The 17,327-nt window shown below is 43.1% G+C and overlaps 1 protein-coding gene across 2 annotated transcripts in view; it reads right to left on the bottom strand.

The window, feature by feature from the left end:
- The window catches only part of jade2 (jade family PHD finger 2), a 175,653-nt gene that overhangs the window by 71,782 nt on the left and 86,544 nt on the right, over positions 1-17,327 (bottom strand). For both annotated transcript variants that reach the window (XM_067492162.1, XM_067492161.1), the window contains exons 5-8: positions 14,591-14,745; positions 11,717-11,928; positions 8,118-8,285; positions 3,037-3,153 (exon numbers count right to left, since the gene is read on the bottom strand). In XM_067492162.1, the coding sequence (XP_067348263.1) occupies positions 3,037-3,153; positions 8,118-8,285; positions 11,717-11,928; positions 14,591-14,745 (652 nt within the window). The remainder of the gene's footprint in view (positions 1-3,036; positions 3,154-8,117; positions 8,286-11,716; positions 11,929-14,590; positions 14,746-17,327) is intronic.

Here is a 17,327-nt window from a genome sequence, read left to right as displayed (position 1 = left end):
ACAATAAATACATCGTCCTTATAAAAAGGGGACTTACAGTCAAAGGTCTCTGCTGTAAACCCATTTTCATTACAAACTTCCACAAATGTCACAGTGAGCCCACTGCAGCTGGTCTCACTTATTTGGTGTCAAAAGGCAAAAGGTTGAGCGCAGCGTGGAGCCGGCTAGATCTGTTGTTTGGTTATGAGCAGAGTCATCAGGAAAAAAAAAAAAACTACTCATCTGGCCTTTTCAGCTGCACCTGCTCGGCTCTGGCAGGATTTCACTAATAATGTTTTAGCAGTGCCCACGCTGACTCGGAGTACTTCTGGGTGTTTGTGGAGAACAACATGTTTATTTGTGCAGAAATCTTCAAGCGCAAAGCAACGGTGGAAAAAAAGATAATCAGGTTTAATCATATTCTCTCTCGCTCCACGAGACAGAACTGCGCGTATAATTATCAATTTGGTAAATGTGAGATTTTCTAGTTAAATTAAATCCTACACTTATACAATACACCTACTCGCAAAGTTGAGATTAACGCTGATGTATTTAATGTAAAGCATTAAATTTGCGATCGCTTGGAAGCAGGAGGTGAGGTCACCGCTTTAAGGCGACACATTTGCCGTGAATTTCTATCTTTTCGTTCCCACTGCGGCAAGTGAAGAAAATCCTGATGAAATCATGGATTTGAAGACTTGACAGCCCAGATTTAGTGCATCAGTGCCAAAACTCATCACACGGTTTTCCCCAAATCCACAAACATTAAAGGATTTTCATACCCAGTGGGAATCAAGGCTGACATGAAGCATCTCTATTTTCCTTCTCTGTTCTCTCAGACATTTGGTTTGTCTGAATATAAGCTTTTCATGTCAAACTCAAAGGGGTAAACGAGACGTCTGTCATGTAAAGAATTGATTCCTTGAAACAGTCTTTTACCTTTTTGTTTCTGTAAAGTGCCTTTACAGTCAATATTTACTTAACCCGCCATCTTGCTGCAGCTCACACTGAAGCTAAATTAGGTTTTACTAATAATCCAACAAAATAACTTTTTTTTTGCTGCCCTCCAACATGAATTCCTAACCCAATAACGGACCCTCCAACAGGCTTGTTACAAGGTCCTAATTTTCAAAACCCATTTCCAGAAAAGTTGGAACGCTTTCCCCTATCACCGACTCTCACACACGGACTCTGCGAGCTTTGACAAATACAGTACAGGCTTGACTGGCTGACCTTTGCAGTGCACTGTCTCCTAATAGAGGACACATTAGGAGCCTCATTACACTTGGCAAAGTTACTAATTAATACAGTGGATCATTAAAGACAAATATACTGTTCGGAACACTCTGAGGTGCTCAAATGTCATTACCAGAGGAAGAGTCGGCACCTGACAACAAACAGGACAAGGACGTGTTTTAGCAAATTACCAAAAGATGAAATGACCAAACGGACAGGAACAAACTGTACTTTACAGTTTTAGCTGTAACATACTGGTAAATTGGCTAAAGACACAGAAGTTGAGGTTCATGTGAATTTATATCGATGTATTAACGTCTAATTCACAGTGTGGATTGTAGTTAATAAAGACATAGTCAAAAACCTTTGGAATAACAAAAGCCCACAGCTAATGTGTGAAAGAAATAAGATGAAACTCTGAAACTCTACAGACAACTTTCTAATTTCAATTACAACTAGTCATTCAGCAGACATCGTTATCCAAAGTGACAGTAACTCGGGCTTCAGCGTCTTGCCCAGGGACAGCGAGGAGGACTGGGAATCGAACCATTGACCGTGTGGCTCATGGGCAACTGCTCTACCAACTGAGCTACAGCCTTCCAATTTATCTATCTCCCTACTGTATAATAATGCATACTCAGGATTTTGCTGCCCATGGTCCAGCTGCATCAACATGCTGTGTGTGTGTGTGTGTGTGTGTGTGTGTGTGTGTGTGTGTGTGTGTGCAACTGCCTGCCTCCAGCTATAGAAGCAGGAACAAGAGAGACGGTCTGTGACAGCAAACACCCTCACAAACGCAATCACCAGGACACACTCCTGTTCATCTACACCGTGCGCACATGTATACACTCTGCACGTTAATACATTCTCACACACACACACACGGGGCTTTAGGAATCCAGTTCACCTTGAGGGCACGTTTAATGCTGCTCAGGCTAATAGCTGTAAAGTGGGTTAAGGTTAGTGAGTCAGCGGGGGTTTTGTTTGCGTACTCAGCAGCATGTTAAAGAGCTGCAGGTTCAAATGGATGCGCCCGCACTCAGCAGGAGTCTAACAGCGAAGGCGATCTGCGTTCTTAAGAAACACTTTGGCTACGTGTGGAAACTCAGTTTCTACTCTAGACTCTCACTACATATTTCATCGATTTTGTTGTGCGTGTGCCCGGAAGGCTTTATTTCTGATTTTAAAGAGGTTGCGAAACAGGAAGTGGACCTCGACTTTAATGTCACTGCATAAAAGGAATAAGTCAAAAGCATTTTTCCTTTGAATTTGAAGACGAACAAGAAAAGGGAGGAGAGGAGAAGAATGGATGAAGCTGTGCATCTTTATGGGCCTTAAGTAAAGAATGGCAGCCATCAAAACGCAAAGACGAGACAGCGACAAAGGCCGACTGCTGTGTCACCTAACGTCGCCTTTGTCCAGGGCGAAAAGCAGGACACAAACACACATTTTAAAGACATATATTCGGTGCATGTGTGTGAGGAAATAACTCGCCATTCCAGCAGGTGGTCTTCATTCAGAAAGGGAAAACAGAAGACCAAACGCTGCGGATACACAAACCGCAAACCAATCGAACATGTGTTGCTGTAAGAGTCTCTGGATGGATGAATGAAAACAACTGTCCAATTAGTGGCAACGGTACAAGCGACAGACTCTGACAGACACCCAGTTATTGTTTTGTTGTGTCACAGGCTTGAATAACCATAAACGTGACAACAGTTCATCTAGTATGCAACCGACCTTTTTTCCAAGCAGAACCTGAGTTTGAAAGTGGGCGATGTTCATTCTAAGGCATTTTGTGAAAGGCAGCAGGTGACATACCTGTATGCAGGTTCCCGTGTGTTCTCGGCACAGGCTGCAGGACAGAGCCCAGCGGCTGGCTGGGATGTGGGACACCTTGGTAATTGGCTCCATCTTCTCTGGACAGCCTATACTCACCTACAGGGACCAGAGAAGAATGTGACACAAAGCAGTTTGTGATGAATAATCTGTGGAGATGAATCGCGTTTCCTGGGATTCTTTTTAAAATGAAACCTGACCTCAGTGAAACGCTAAGGATTCTTTTCTTCGTCTGTGCTAAATCATGACAATTATGATTCTTTTTTAGTGCTAAAACAAATCAGCAGATAATGTGATAATTAAAAATGTGATAATCATAAATGCGTTAACCAATTTTTAAATTAAAAAGACGGTTCTCAAATGTGAATATTTGCTGCAAAGTCTAATTTGTTTGGGTATTTGACTGTTGGTCATTTTGAAATTCTGCAAAACAAGGAGATGAAATGGTTTAGCAAAATAACTTTCTTATTACAGATGCTTTTATGTTGAGCTGCAACTTTGGATCAACATCAACGCTTCAACCGAACCTTAGACTCAAAGGTTATGATCCACTCATTCGAGCCTGGATTATTTGAGTGTCTGGGTTCTGGGCTAGAAAGTCCATCGCACGAGCCAGAGCAGGGACACATGTGCTCTTTGGAAAAACATTGTTGCAAAGCCCAGTGTGACTCACTCTCTCTGTGGCCCATTCACCATCGCTTTGGCCAAATACAACCAACAAGTCACTGACCTGTGCCAAGCAGCCATGCAAAACACAGCCAGTGCCACTTCTTCCTTCCTTCCTTCAGCTGTATTTTCTTTCCCAAAAACCATTCCGCCACCTTCACGTTCACTTACTCTCATATTTGCGGCATGGCCCTCTCTCACTTGTCCTAATGAATGATTTCCCGCAGGTCACAGCCCCACTCGCTCTCTCGTTCCACTCGTCCTTCCATCCGATTTCTTTTTTTCCCTCTCTTCCTCTGCTCATCCGCAGAACAAAACCAAAAACCTTGGGCCTTGCTGTCATGATGGAATAGGAGTAAGGGTCACGTTTAGCTCCACTGGGGATGTCCATAGATGTGCAATTCAGGAAATGATGCCACAGCCGTCACCATCAGCGCTCGCTCCTTTTTTTCCCAGTTGCTGCACCAGCTGATCAATCAGTGCTGCAGTTAATTGATCGGATTGTTCTCAACTATGACACTAACAGCACATGTGGACGCACGTACCCATTCCTCCACCTTGTCTTCTAGATACTCAAAATACTCTAAAAATCTGCTTTCCATTTACTAGTGTGCGAGCACATGCACGCTTATCATAATACACACATAATCCCTAATCGTTTTAGCCCCAGTTACTTTGTATTACAAAGCCAGCAGATGAAAAAGTGACAAAATCTGGAGTCACTTCAGTGGAAGTGGGACGAGAACGCGTTTCAAAAAGAGGGGGTACGCGTCTCGGAGTGTGTGAATCTATGTGTGCGCACGTCACATCAAACTGATTTAAAGAGAGACCTCTCTCACTAGTGGTGAGACGTACACAACACAGCAGTGGGGCGCACACACACACACACACACACACTGCATCCAATCCAACATTTCCTATGAAAAACACACACACACACAGAAATTTCCACTGCTATCACATTCAGTAAACCTACTAGCTGGTGTGAAGATGTGTTTATTTGTGTACACGATTGGAAGCATCACCTTCTAAGCTCCTGCAACCATACACATAACCGATTGGATGTGTGCACAAACACACAAAGCAGCACGGACATGCAAATTAACCCCCCCCCCCCCCCCCCCCCCACCTACCCAACACCCCCCAACTCTGTGGTGGGAAGAGAAAACAAAAGCGAACAGAGCAACGAAAACAATTAGCCCAATCAAGGGTGACAGAAGGCAATTAGAAGTAAAAGGTTTGAGGTGCCAAACGCCACTCGATTGCTGAGAAATCTGCTGCTGAATAGGCTGAAGACGCACGAGAGCGTCTTTAATGGTTTAAAGGTGTGCAAGGCGTGAAGCAACATCCATCCCCCCGAACCGCTGAAATGAGCGGCTGCTTTATAACTATTTGGAGCCGATTCCGAATGGCATCATCAAGACATCACGTCAAAACAAGCAGCTGCTTGGGCGCACGCTCGACAAACAGGTTCCCGTGTGAATCAATTGACATTATCTGCAGACGGTTCGGAGTGACGCCTCGCACGTTTACAGTAAACAAGAAAACCCTGGTGAAAAAAGAAGGAAGAAAAAAACAAACTGACAGGTGCATGTTTCTCAAAATCAAGGCCACACTGCCTGTAAACCTCCATGTTTCAGGTTACTACAAGTTCATTTCCATGTCACAAACTATCTGGACTGAAAGAGTTGCAGATTGCTGTAATCATCCCTCTTCTCCACACTGACTGAAGCAAAAGCTTTGCAGAGCGCGAACACCCTTCAGCTGAAAGAACAACGTCGGCCATTTTCTAACAGAGTCACATTATCAAGAATCCAATAACAGGCACTAATTCCAGCAATGAATTGTGTTCTCTCATGTTCAGTGTCTGTCATTCTGCAACCTGGATTAGCTTTCTACCTGTGCCATAAACCAAACACGATTAAAGACACATCAGCCAGACACGTCGCTCCACTGCGAGACGAGCGTCTTGATTCCAAAATACCAAGTCGACATTTTTTTAACAAACTTAACCCCAAATGCTTCAAATAATTATTTCGGCCAGTAATCTTAACCTCTCATGCAGAAGATCTGCAATAATTCAGGGCTCTTGAAGCTAATTTCTATTTAAAAAACAAACAAACAAACAAACAAAAAACCATATAAAGAAACAGGTCACGTCTGTGTGTCTGTCTCGGGTTTGTTTATTCGCAGCACAGACGAACGGGCAGATGTTATCCGTGAGCAGATTCAGTTCCTTGTTGCTGATGCTGTTCATTTCGAAAAGTACCATAGGTCATCTTTTAAGACTGACCCAAACAATTTATTGCTTTGAGCTCATAAAGCAAATTCAAAAATGACAAACCATGTGATCCTATGAATGAACCATAGAGTGACCCAAAAAGTGCAATATCCTCTTGGCAGTGTTTTTTACCGTCTGCCAGGGTAATGCCAGTGTCAAACATTCAATATAGTAACTACATATTACCACAGAGACATAACTAGTAGTTCTTCCTTTCTCTTTGGTCTTAAATAGATCAACGGCTTTGGGCTTGTCCTTTTAGGGGGCCGCCACAGCGAAACGTGTTCCGCGTTTCAATCCGGGCTCGGGACGCCTGGTGGAGTGGGATTTGAACCCGCAGCCTTCTGCATCCCAATCCAACGCTCACTGAGCCACCAGGTCCCCTTGCTGTTAAATAGATTCGTTCGAAAATGGAAACATGTTGAGCCGAGCCAGAAACGGATGCAGTCTTTTTGGAGGCGATGCAAGTGTGGCAGTGTAAATAAGTAGTGTGTGGGTCTTCATCCAATCATGTCTCACACCTCACAGTCTTTCAAGTGCTTTCAGGTGGTTTTCCTTTCCATTTTGTAATTCCATGGTGCAGACAGCTCGTCCAAGAGCAGCATGTTTGCGTACTTGTTTTTAGACACAGTCACCCCACACACACAGTAAACCAATATAATACGTATTTACTGACTGCACTGACCACTTAGCAGATGTAGAATACAAGAATTTCTGCAGCCCTGTAAATGTAAACAACAGCCATTTGCTCTCTAGAACCACTTTGCCCCAGTAGTCAGCACAGAGGTAAAGGAGGAGACAGGGACGACAATCTTTCCATCAACAGTGGCACAGGGTGCAGCCGAAAGGCGTCTTGACTCCTAAGAGCTGTGTGCGACTGGGATTCTGAAAACACCCAGGTGCAGCCACAGCTGAATACTGGGCCTATACAGTGCATCCAGAAACTATTCCCAGCCCTCAACCTTTTCCACATTTTGTTATGTCGACCTCAGAGACAGGATTGTATCGAGGTACAGATCTGGAGAATAGTACAGAAACATTTCTGCAGCATTGAAGGTTCCAGTGAGCACAGCGGCCTCCATCATCCGTAAATGGAGGCCGGGCTGCCCATCCAAACAGTGATCGAAAGAAGCACGTTAGTCAGGGAGATGACCTTCATGGTCACGCTGAAGGAGCTACAAGTGTTTCTCTGTGGAGACTGATATATCCTGCCCTTCCAGAACCTTCCAAAAGAACAACCTCCATCATTCACCAATCAGGCCTGAATGGTAGAGGGACCAGACAGAAACTGCTCCTCAGTAAAAGGAACATGATGCATGAAGGACTCTCAGACCATGAGAAACAAAATCCTCTGGTCTGGTGAAACAAAGATTGAAATCTTTGGCCTGAACGCCAAGTGTCACATCTGGGAGAAACCAGGCACCGCTCACCATCCTCGCCAATACCGTCCCTACAGTAAAGCACGATGGTGGCAGCATCATGCTGTGGGGACCCTAAGAACACAGCCAAGATAACAAAGGAGGGGCTACTCTGTGAGTGTCCTTGAGTGGCTCAGCCAGAGTCCAGACTTGAACCTGCTTGAACATCTCTGGAGAGATCTGTAAATGGCTTTGCACCAACAGTCCCCATCCAACCTGACGGAGCTTGAGAGGTACTGCAAAGAACAATGGGAGAAACTGCCCAAGTACCAAGCTTGTAGCATCACACTCTAAAAGACTTGAGGCAGAAATTGGTGCTTCAACAAAGGCTGTCAATACTTATGTACATGTGATTCTTTTCGTTTTTTATTTTTAATAAGATTTCAAACAAACTTCTTTCACGTTGTCATTATGAGGTATTGTTTGTAAAATTTGGAGGCAAATAATGAATTAGGTCAATTTTGAAATAAGGCTGTAACATAACAAAATGTGAAAATAGTCAAGTGCTGTGAATAGTTTCTGGATGCACTTTATGCCTTTCTTTCTTTTTTTAGATGCATCAAATCGACAGAAATTAGCGGCTGGCTGACAGCATGTATGACAAAAATGGAACAATGAACTGCTTAATAACCGGAATTTACTGATTACAATGTTACAAGTAATAGAATAATTTAGACAAGACTGAGTTTGGGTCTCACCTCAGGGATCCATAAGGCACAGCTGACGTGGACCCACTTGGTTCCACTGCGGGTGGGCTTGAGGGCCCCCCCTCTCTTGGGGCAGAGCAGACATTTGGGCTGGACGCCCAGCGCACACGTTCGACACAGCCAGTTCCCCTGGGGCACCTTCAGGATGCCATAACATGCCTGAGACCGGAAGACAGAGAAAGGACAGCCAGGTGAGGTGAAGACGTGAAGACGAGACTAATAAAAGTCGCTACAACGGTCACTTCATCTTTACCATATGATGATGATGATGCTCTTTTTTTTTTAAATGTGACAAAATAAAAAAGCCAATAAGCATATTTCCTATAACGTTATAGTTTTCCTTTAACACAATTAAAGAAATAAAGCACAGTATTAACAGACCATAAAAGCAGTTTGGCAAGTAGGTGCTGGTGGTGACCAGTTATTTTCCTGTCTGTCAAGCAGCCAGTGGTTTTAGTCCAATGGGAAAATGCATAACTTCCTTTCAAGCCATTACAGTCAGTCTTTTTTTTTAAATGTATCTTTCTATGGTCCTTTCCGAGTTTCTGAGTTTCCATGTGGTATTTGCAGTGACACTCCAGCAGCTGAGATGTGAGACAACTTCTGTCCCACAAGTCACCAAGAAATGAAAAATGTATTTGGCCATTTATTGCTCACCACAGACATCTGGGAGCCAACATTTCCGTAAACATCAAAATGAATAAATAAATACAAATAAAAGTGAAAAATAAATAAATATAAAACATTGAAATAAATAAGTGACTAAATAAAACCTAATGGCGACAACATCATTTTTGTAATAATTTGCCAAACAAATTAAACTGCCTGGGAGACCAAAAACAAAAAAAGGTTGGCACCATGTTTTCTATATTGTTTTTAGCTATTAATACTTTGGCATGATAATATACCATATTATGTATATTTTTATATGCTGTTAACATAGTAAAATAAATTGCTTGCATAATGTTCTACACTTTGGGACATTATAAAATAGCTCAAAATGCCATTTGTTTGATGTCTAACTCTAGGCTGGAGTAGAACAATGATTTCCAACAGGCCGGATTTGAACCCAGGCACAAGGAAGCTGCATCGACGCTTCATTTTTTTCCATATTCAATGGCGGCTGCATTTAAACCAAAATTTTCAAAAGTAATTACAGTCTGCAGCTCATTTCTTCTGTCATTTAAACCTAACATTTTCACAAATTTAAAATGAAATACAAACACAGTTTCTTCCACGTATTAATGTCCTGACTAATATGTATCTATTAACTGGAATTGTGTCAACTTGTAGAAGCAAGACATTATGAAAATGCCATTTGGTGTCATTTTAGAAACACAGCAGGCTACAATATCATCAGTGCTCAACACATTTACTCTTCTGAAAACCAGCAGGGGGCCAAGAAAGCTTCCCATGTCATCAAAAATGGATTTATGTTTGATGTGATGCCCCATTGTCAGAAACCGAATGATTTTATTGTGAGATGTAAATCTTGAGTGAGTCATTCTGAACCCGTGTTTGTCTGCCGTTATTAGAACCTCTGTATCATTAAATCTCATTTCCAATAATTGCACTTCTTTAGTCGAGGCCCAAATGAAATCCCGTGACCAAAAAATCCCTGAGCGTCCCCAAACATAACTCCAGGAACCACTGCTGCTACATTCAACACTGACCTCAGAAGCACCATCGCTCACGCTGCATCACAGAGGGCAGGATATACCACAAGTTACTATACTAGTATGTGGGTGGAAACGCTGGGATGCACAAATTTAACAGGATAAAACACAGGAAACGCAGGAGGAAAAGCAAACCTCACAGAAACTAAATCAGACATCAAACACTGGGTTCATTAAAAGCAATTTAAGCAACTTGAAGGATTTTATTGATCAAACAAAACGCTTCAGTCAGCCGGGCCTGTGCTTCATCCAACTGAAGGTCAGGCTTTCTAGGGAAGCAACAGACAGTGCTGGGGGATTTTATTTAAACCAATAATATCAATTATTACTCTTGCAGCAGGAATTTGGCAACAACCGGACAAACAGTGACCCTGTGGATTTGGGGTCCCCTAATGATGCGACACAATAATGTTTTAATGAGCTGGTCTCAAAGTCTATTTGTAGCATTTGTGTTCACCCAGAATGTGCACGAAGACACACGTGCAGCAGGAAGAGGTGACGTGGTTCACATTTCAACAACACAACTTTTACACTTTTACATTTACCGCACATTTACATTTTCTGCCCCTGTGCACCTCCATCGGAACTGCTGATGAGACCTTTGCTTTCATCAAGTGAAACCCATGATGGTTTCACTTAAGAAAAGAAGAAATACTTTGATGGAGAGCCCCTGACGTTCAGCTCGAAAGCAGGGGTAAACACTTTTGCACTGCGTACAACATTATGGTGGAACGCAAACAAAAGTCATCAACTGAAAAAACCCTTTTCTACTGACAAACACAACTGGGGAATATCTGAGTCGTGCACGGACAACAGATGAGGCCAATTACTCTAACAGAGGCTGTGGCACTCACATCTGTTAGAAATGCTCAAAGAATCACAGCGAGTGAGATTAAATAAGCACGTTTCGTGGCGATGTTAGTGTAGTGAAAGAGGCTCGCTTGTCTGTTTGCGTGACAAAAGTGTGTAAAATTGTGTGTGTGTGCGCGTGTGTGTGCGTGCATGCGTATTACTGAGAACTCTCGGAACAATTCAGTTTATTCCCACCGAAACACAATTGCTTTGATTTGGAAAATGTAACTGTTTTTGTCGTTTTTTTCACTTGCTCCTGCTGTTTTATTGTGACAGACGAATACAAATCTCGACATGCATCACAGTATTTCAGAAAGAGACCTACAATGCTTTGGGCCATCGTAGGTCACAACAATCCCCCAAAATGAGGAAGACTACACTGTAATGTGTAAAAGCCCCACATAAACGCCTTCTCAGCTAGTCTCTTCGTGTTATGACTCAAGTCATCTACCTATGAATAAGGCAGAAATTTACTGATACTGTAAACAGACAAACTTCAGAGGGTTTCAGGCAAGTCAGTAAATGCTAAACCGAAGAGATGCACGGCAAAAATAAACTTTTGTTGTTTTTTTTTAAATCAGAATGTATGCAAGAGATGTAAAATAATCACATTTGGTGCTGAGAGGATTTAGCTTCTAGCATTTTCCTCTCTTTGATTTCACACACAGGAGATATGAAGCTAAATCTAACAAGAAAGAAAGTGGGTAAGTAAGTCAAAGAACTGACTGCAACATGTTGGTCGTGACTGGCATTTTTGGCCACAGACCAACGTGAGATTTAGTCTGCGGTTGGAGGTAACTATTTCCATCCAGTGTCTGATGACGCTGAGGGTTCGTTGGTGCCAACGGGCCTGACAGAATAATTAGTACTGTGTGTCAAGGTGCAACACACACAGCAGAGCACTCGAGGCTCAGGTTGTCACTGGCGCTATGTGGAAAACTGCCACTGTCTGTGGACTTTTATGCTACTAGCAAATACATTTGGAGGGACCGAACTGTGTCTTTAATGTGAGTAAGCTCTGATGAGAGCAGCTGAAGTGTAAAAAGTTTGAGATTTCCTCACCTGATGGACGCAGACATTGCACTTGTCGCAGAACACCATCTCGTTGCCGTCCTCTCCCTCGGGCGAGCGGCAGACGTCACACACCACGTCCTCGTCGTACTCGATGCCCAGGCCTTCCTCCGTCTCGATGGCCTGCTGCATCTTCTCCACACACATGCTCTCCAGCTCCACCAGAACACACTCCATTGTCAGCTCGTCCAGCTCGGGTATGGCTGGTGGAGGGAAGACAAGTAAAAGTCATTTTTCTCCATCCTCTCAGAGCTGAGTAAAATACTGAAACCATTCGTGGTGAGGTTGGGAAGGAGGGAATGACGAGGGATCTGCACCGAGGCACTAACTTTGTCTGAGTGCCTCAGTGCAGATCATCTCTCACGGTTGTGTTGAAAGCGCTAGTTGAGAAATTGCCGCTGGGACGAGGAATGAATATTTGAGTAAGAACTGAGCCTGTGCAAAGCAATTAAAACTAAAAGCTGAGTTACAGGGTCAACAATCTGAGGTATCTTTTACTTCTTGTTATCATAACCATAATGAGAAGCCGCTAATGGGAATCTCAAAATGAGCGAGCGAGTTTGCCAAATTCCTGTTATTTTTAGCCGGGAACACGTCGTCTTGCAATTTAATTGGAAATGCACACAGCTCCTGGTTCACATGGTCACTTTGTGCTTTCACTGGGACAGCTTCAGATGAAATGTGCTGAAAATTAGCTGCAGGATCTCAGAGCATGTGGAGCTGACTCTTGCAAAAGCACATAAAAGCAGACAAACGATACATGATCTCCATCACTAAAAGCCTACTTACTATCAAAGCCAACATCATTGAAATTTGCCGTTCTTGCCCACGGCTCAGTTCACCGAGGCGATGTGTGTCGACATTAGCATCGAGTATTCCTGCCCCATTTGCATCTCAAAGTAATGCCTTGCTCTAAGGCTGGCTAATAGTTGATGAAAACGGAATTTAAGTGGAAAATGCTCGTGAAAAATAAAGAATCGGAGGTAGCGGAAAGATAAACAGTCTGGTTTCCAGGACAGTGGCATATTATTATCTCATTAAATGCAACGAGATTACAGTGATCATACAAAAGGGGGCTAACAGAAAGGCGCAAACTCCAGTATGGGAAAAAAAATAATCTTATTCTGAAATAAATGACTCTTCGTATAACTGTAAAACAAAACTGAAAGAGCATTTTAGAGATAATAATAATAACAACATTTTGAATTGTGGCTGTGGATAAAAACTATTTGCTCAGGCACAATTTCTAATGGGAAATGTCAAGAGTAAGGGGATCATTTTTAGAAGCGGGGTTTTTTATTGTTCTGTCACATTGGCTCGCTTGAATCCTCCATGCGACAGTAAAGAAAAAAATCTGCCGTCCTGGATTCTGTAGTTGATGATTATTTATTGATTTATGTGAAGGATTCAGCTCTCAGTTGGGAGTTTTTTTTTTTTTTTTTTTAAGTGGAGCCGAGCATCCTGCGTCTCTATTATTTATGCCACTCAATCCCTTTCCACCCAGAAATAAAAAATAAAACAAAAACAACTTTATTTGCCGATTCTTGAGCAGCATGTTGCCAGCAGGGCTAATGTGCAACCTGAGCTGCAGCTTTGAATAAAGATGGAGAGCGCCAATTCAGATTGTGTTAGAACACAGAAGGGACCATGCTGCCTTTGAACAGGAACCCGGGGATGTAGCATGGATGGAAAAAAGAAGATGCACCGTGAAGTGGAGAGAAACCTGCCCCTGCTGAGATACCTTGAAGGTCCATCCAGAAAGGTAAGAGCTACGCCAGGCCGGACTCGTGTTAATCAGAGAGTATCGAGAGAAACATTCCTACAAACTGTGATGGTGGCTGCTTTGGATTTAAAACGAAACATACCAACATAGATATTAAACACACACATATTGCATGAATGTGTATGGTGTAGGAATCTGTTCTCTGGGTATTTGGATATTTATTAGATTTTTATTAGATAATAATATTATTTATTAGATTTTTTGTGTGTTTGTATGTGTGAGAGCTGTACACATATATGCACCACTTGTTTCTATGTGCTCATGACTGCACTTATCTATTTGTCAAGGCAACACGGCATCCAACACGCACACACACACGAGTAAAATGTTACCCTAAATGACCCTAATTTTCTACTTTTAAAGTATATTCTTTAATGCTCTCTCTCTCTCTCTCTCACTTGTGCTGCTGCAGTGGCCTAGTTTCCAGCAAGACAAGTTTCCTCTGAGCCAAATAACTGCAAAAAAAAAATATTTTCAATAAAAACAGCCTCACCTTTTAAAACCACCTGAACATGTGTTTAAATAATCAAAGTCACAGCTTGTCCCATATCAACCCTCACAGTATGTGTACAGTACTCAGTGGACGGAGACAGAAAATGCTGAATCATGCCATCTTGGGCCTCACCCAGCAGAGCCAATCCACCGTCTGTTTGTTTGGTCTGTATCATTGAAGGTTATAAGAAACACCCTGCTCCTCCTGCAGGAAAAGCCTGTGTGTGTGTGTGTGTGTGTGTGTGTGTGCTTTAGGAGAATGTGTCCCTGAAATAAGGCTTGAAAACCAAGCAGGGATTTAGAAACACAATTACTATGCTTTAGCTGAAAGGAGCCGATCAGATAGCAAGTAAAATGGTGGAGATGGGAGAGATGCTCGGGGTCAGCAGTTGTCACCATGGCAAAATGACGCAAAGCAGAGGAGAGAGAACGGCACAGAAAAACTGCAGAAGAGCGGAGAAAAGAGGTGATGATAAAAGACGAGCGGTGGGAATAACATGAGCAAAGAAAAGTGAAGGCAAAGTACAAACATCATAGTGATCATAACCATATAAATATCAACAAATACTCTGAAGTCATCCAGCACTCACCCATCTGTCTGCACTCTTGGTTGACCAGCTCCAGCCAGGCAACATCCAGGTCGTCCAGGTCGTAGCAGCTGTAGAGCCGGTTGGGGGAAGGCTGACTGTCGCCCTCCTTCTCCTGGCTGTTGTCGGACAGACCGCGCGTCAACGCCGGCTGCCACCTGGAGCAAACGCAAAGACAGACACAGGGAATTTAACCTCGTGGTTGCGAAACACATAAACAAATCTCTACGTTTGGCTCCAAGACATCAGAAAGTAAGGTCTTGATTGATTGGCCAAGCAATAACAGCGATTGGGCCCCGTGGGACGTCATCGTTAGCCATTAAATGAGTACAATCTGATCCCAAGGCAGCACAACCTCAACGAGGGTTATGGCATTTGCATCAAACATGAAACAGCCCATTAGGATTTTAACAATTTTATCATAGTTGCATCAGCAGTTTCATTTTGATCTTCTCTTCCTTAAAGATTTTAAATGAACACTTTGAGGGATTTTTAGTGCAATTAAAATGGAAAGATTAACTCGACTCCCTGGCATTTCTTTTTCTGTCACATTGACAGATTCCCAATCCAAAGCAAAGTAAGAGGGACATGCAATATGACCAAACAGCCATGTGATTTGATAAAAAACATCTATTGCTTTATTTTATGCTTGCAAAATCCTCCCTCTTCAGGGAGTCAACATCATTAAATTGCTATTTTATCCATCCGTCTTTACAATGACTGACATTGTCCTCTGCATGTAAACAGCTGTTGAAACTGCACAGTACATGCTTTTAGAGCAGGAATTATGGGGAAGCCCTTCGCATGGCTGGGACTTATCCTTACAGTCAGGTCATGACCTTGTGGCCCAGAAAGAGCGAATAAGACCGCGGAGAAAAAAAAACAACAAAAAAGACCATTAAAACCATGACAAAATGAGTGGTTGTAGGCAGCAGTGACAGGAAGCTCCTCCGGGCAGTGTCTGGTCTCTGGAGCCTCAGGCCTGAATGTCTCTATGTCAACAACAGCAGGAAATGGGGTCAGGAACTCTGCTCGACCCACTGGGAACCAATAAAGACTCAAACGCATTCATACACGCACAGGCCTGCATGAATCGTGTGGATGCTCTAAGTGCAAGAAAAAGTACTGGCACGATATCCTTGTTTCCTGCGTAGACTGTGCTCTGACCTTCGACATAGTCAGAAATGTCAACACACACACAACGTTTGGGAAGTGATAAAACAGTCGTGATCTGCCGTGTCTTCATTAAACACACCCATTATTCCAGGGGTCTCCAACCCTATTTCCCCTAAGAGCTACAAAATGTAAATGGCCGAGAGCTACTCATGTTTTTAAATAATTGTTCTCATAGCTTATTTCCACCCAAACTAACTGATTTTGTTTTCCTGAACCTTTACGAAATGTTTAGCATTAAAACATCAGAAAAAAGATTTTTGTATGTATTTCATTTGCAGTGTGGAGAACATCTCCTGCTCTGACTGCAGATGGGGGCTGCTGGAGGGGCTGCTGCACGAGAACTGGGCCGCCTGGGAGAGCTTTGGGATGGGGGAGGGGCCTACAGCAGCACCCGCTGCTCGTTGAGAAGGCTGAGAATGATGCACGCTTTAAGGCCAGAGCCTGCAAAAGTCTACGAGAACACAAGAACAAGTCACTATGTTTGTCGGTTGTAGCTTTTTTAAGAGAGAGTCGCTAAATGTAGTGACAAAGTCGCTAAGGTGGCAACACCGATCACCACGGACTCATCAAGTTTGACAGCAGCGCACTGTTAACTAATAGTCACAGTTTTGTTTTGTGTAAGAAGGGGGACGGGACACCCATTAATATATGTTGGTTTGCAGAGTGGCCACTCAAATTTGACTAATTAAGTTTTCTAATTTCTGTAGGATTCATTAACCCTTTGGCGAGCTACTGGGAAACATGTTGGAGGCCACTGCATTAAACGCACAAAGTGATGGTAGAAAAAGTGACGGCAACACGTCACTATGCGTCAGGTGTTAGCAAACCTGGGGTTGTGTGGAGGTGCAGTTTACTACTTATTTGACAAAATGGCTGCAAAGACACAAAATCCACCTCTTGGAGTGGGCCAGTCAGAGCCCTGACCTGGACCCGGTGTACAAAGAGCTCGTGAGGGCCGGTCACACTAGTTGCCCTAAGAAAGTTGCTGAGCTGAAGCGGTTTTGTGAGAAAGAATCGTCCATAACTGCTCCTGAACATTGGTGCAGGTCTAAATCACATCTACAGGAAGTGCTTGCTTGAGGCTATTGCTGCCAAAGGAGGTTTTACCAGTTTTGAATCTTCTCAATCTTTCCATTACATTTCACCCACCATCACTTTGCATGAATAATGAGTGCGTTCACTAAACCCATGAAAGACCATGACTGTTTGTGTATCCTCAGCTTAGAGATATTGTGTTTGTTGGTATTTGTGACTCTGGTTACGATATCGTCACTTTCCATGACCAGTTTATGCAGAAAACCAGGAAATTACAGACAGTGCAATTGCCACTGTATAGACAAAATATGCACACACACACACACACACACACACACACACACAGGAATCTGGGTGAAACTGATATGGTATAGATCACCCACACCATTTCTCTAAAACGGCTCTACTCACACCTACTATTCACACGTTCGTCTGGCGAAGCCGTGACATTTGTGTGGAAAGGTCAAGTGTGTGTCAGTGATCAGAACAGCGAAACATTTCGCTCTGCGTTTAGTTCCTGTGTTCAGCA

Source organism: Channa argus, chromosome 22, assembly GCF_033026475.1.
Source record: "Channa argus isolate prfri chromosome 22, Channa argus male v1.0, whole genome shotgun sequence".
In the NCBI taxonomy this organism is placed as follows: domain Eukaryota; kingdom Metazoa; phylum Chordata; class Actinopteri; order Anabantiformes; family Channidae; genus Channa; species Channa argus.
This window is presented reverse-complemented; position numbering and strand designations above follow the sequence as displayed.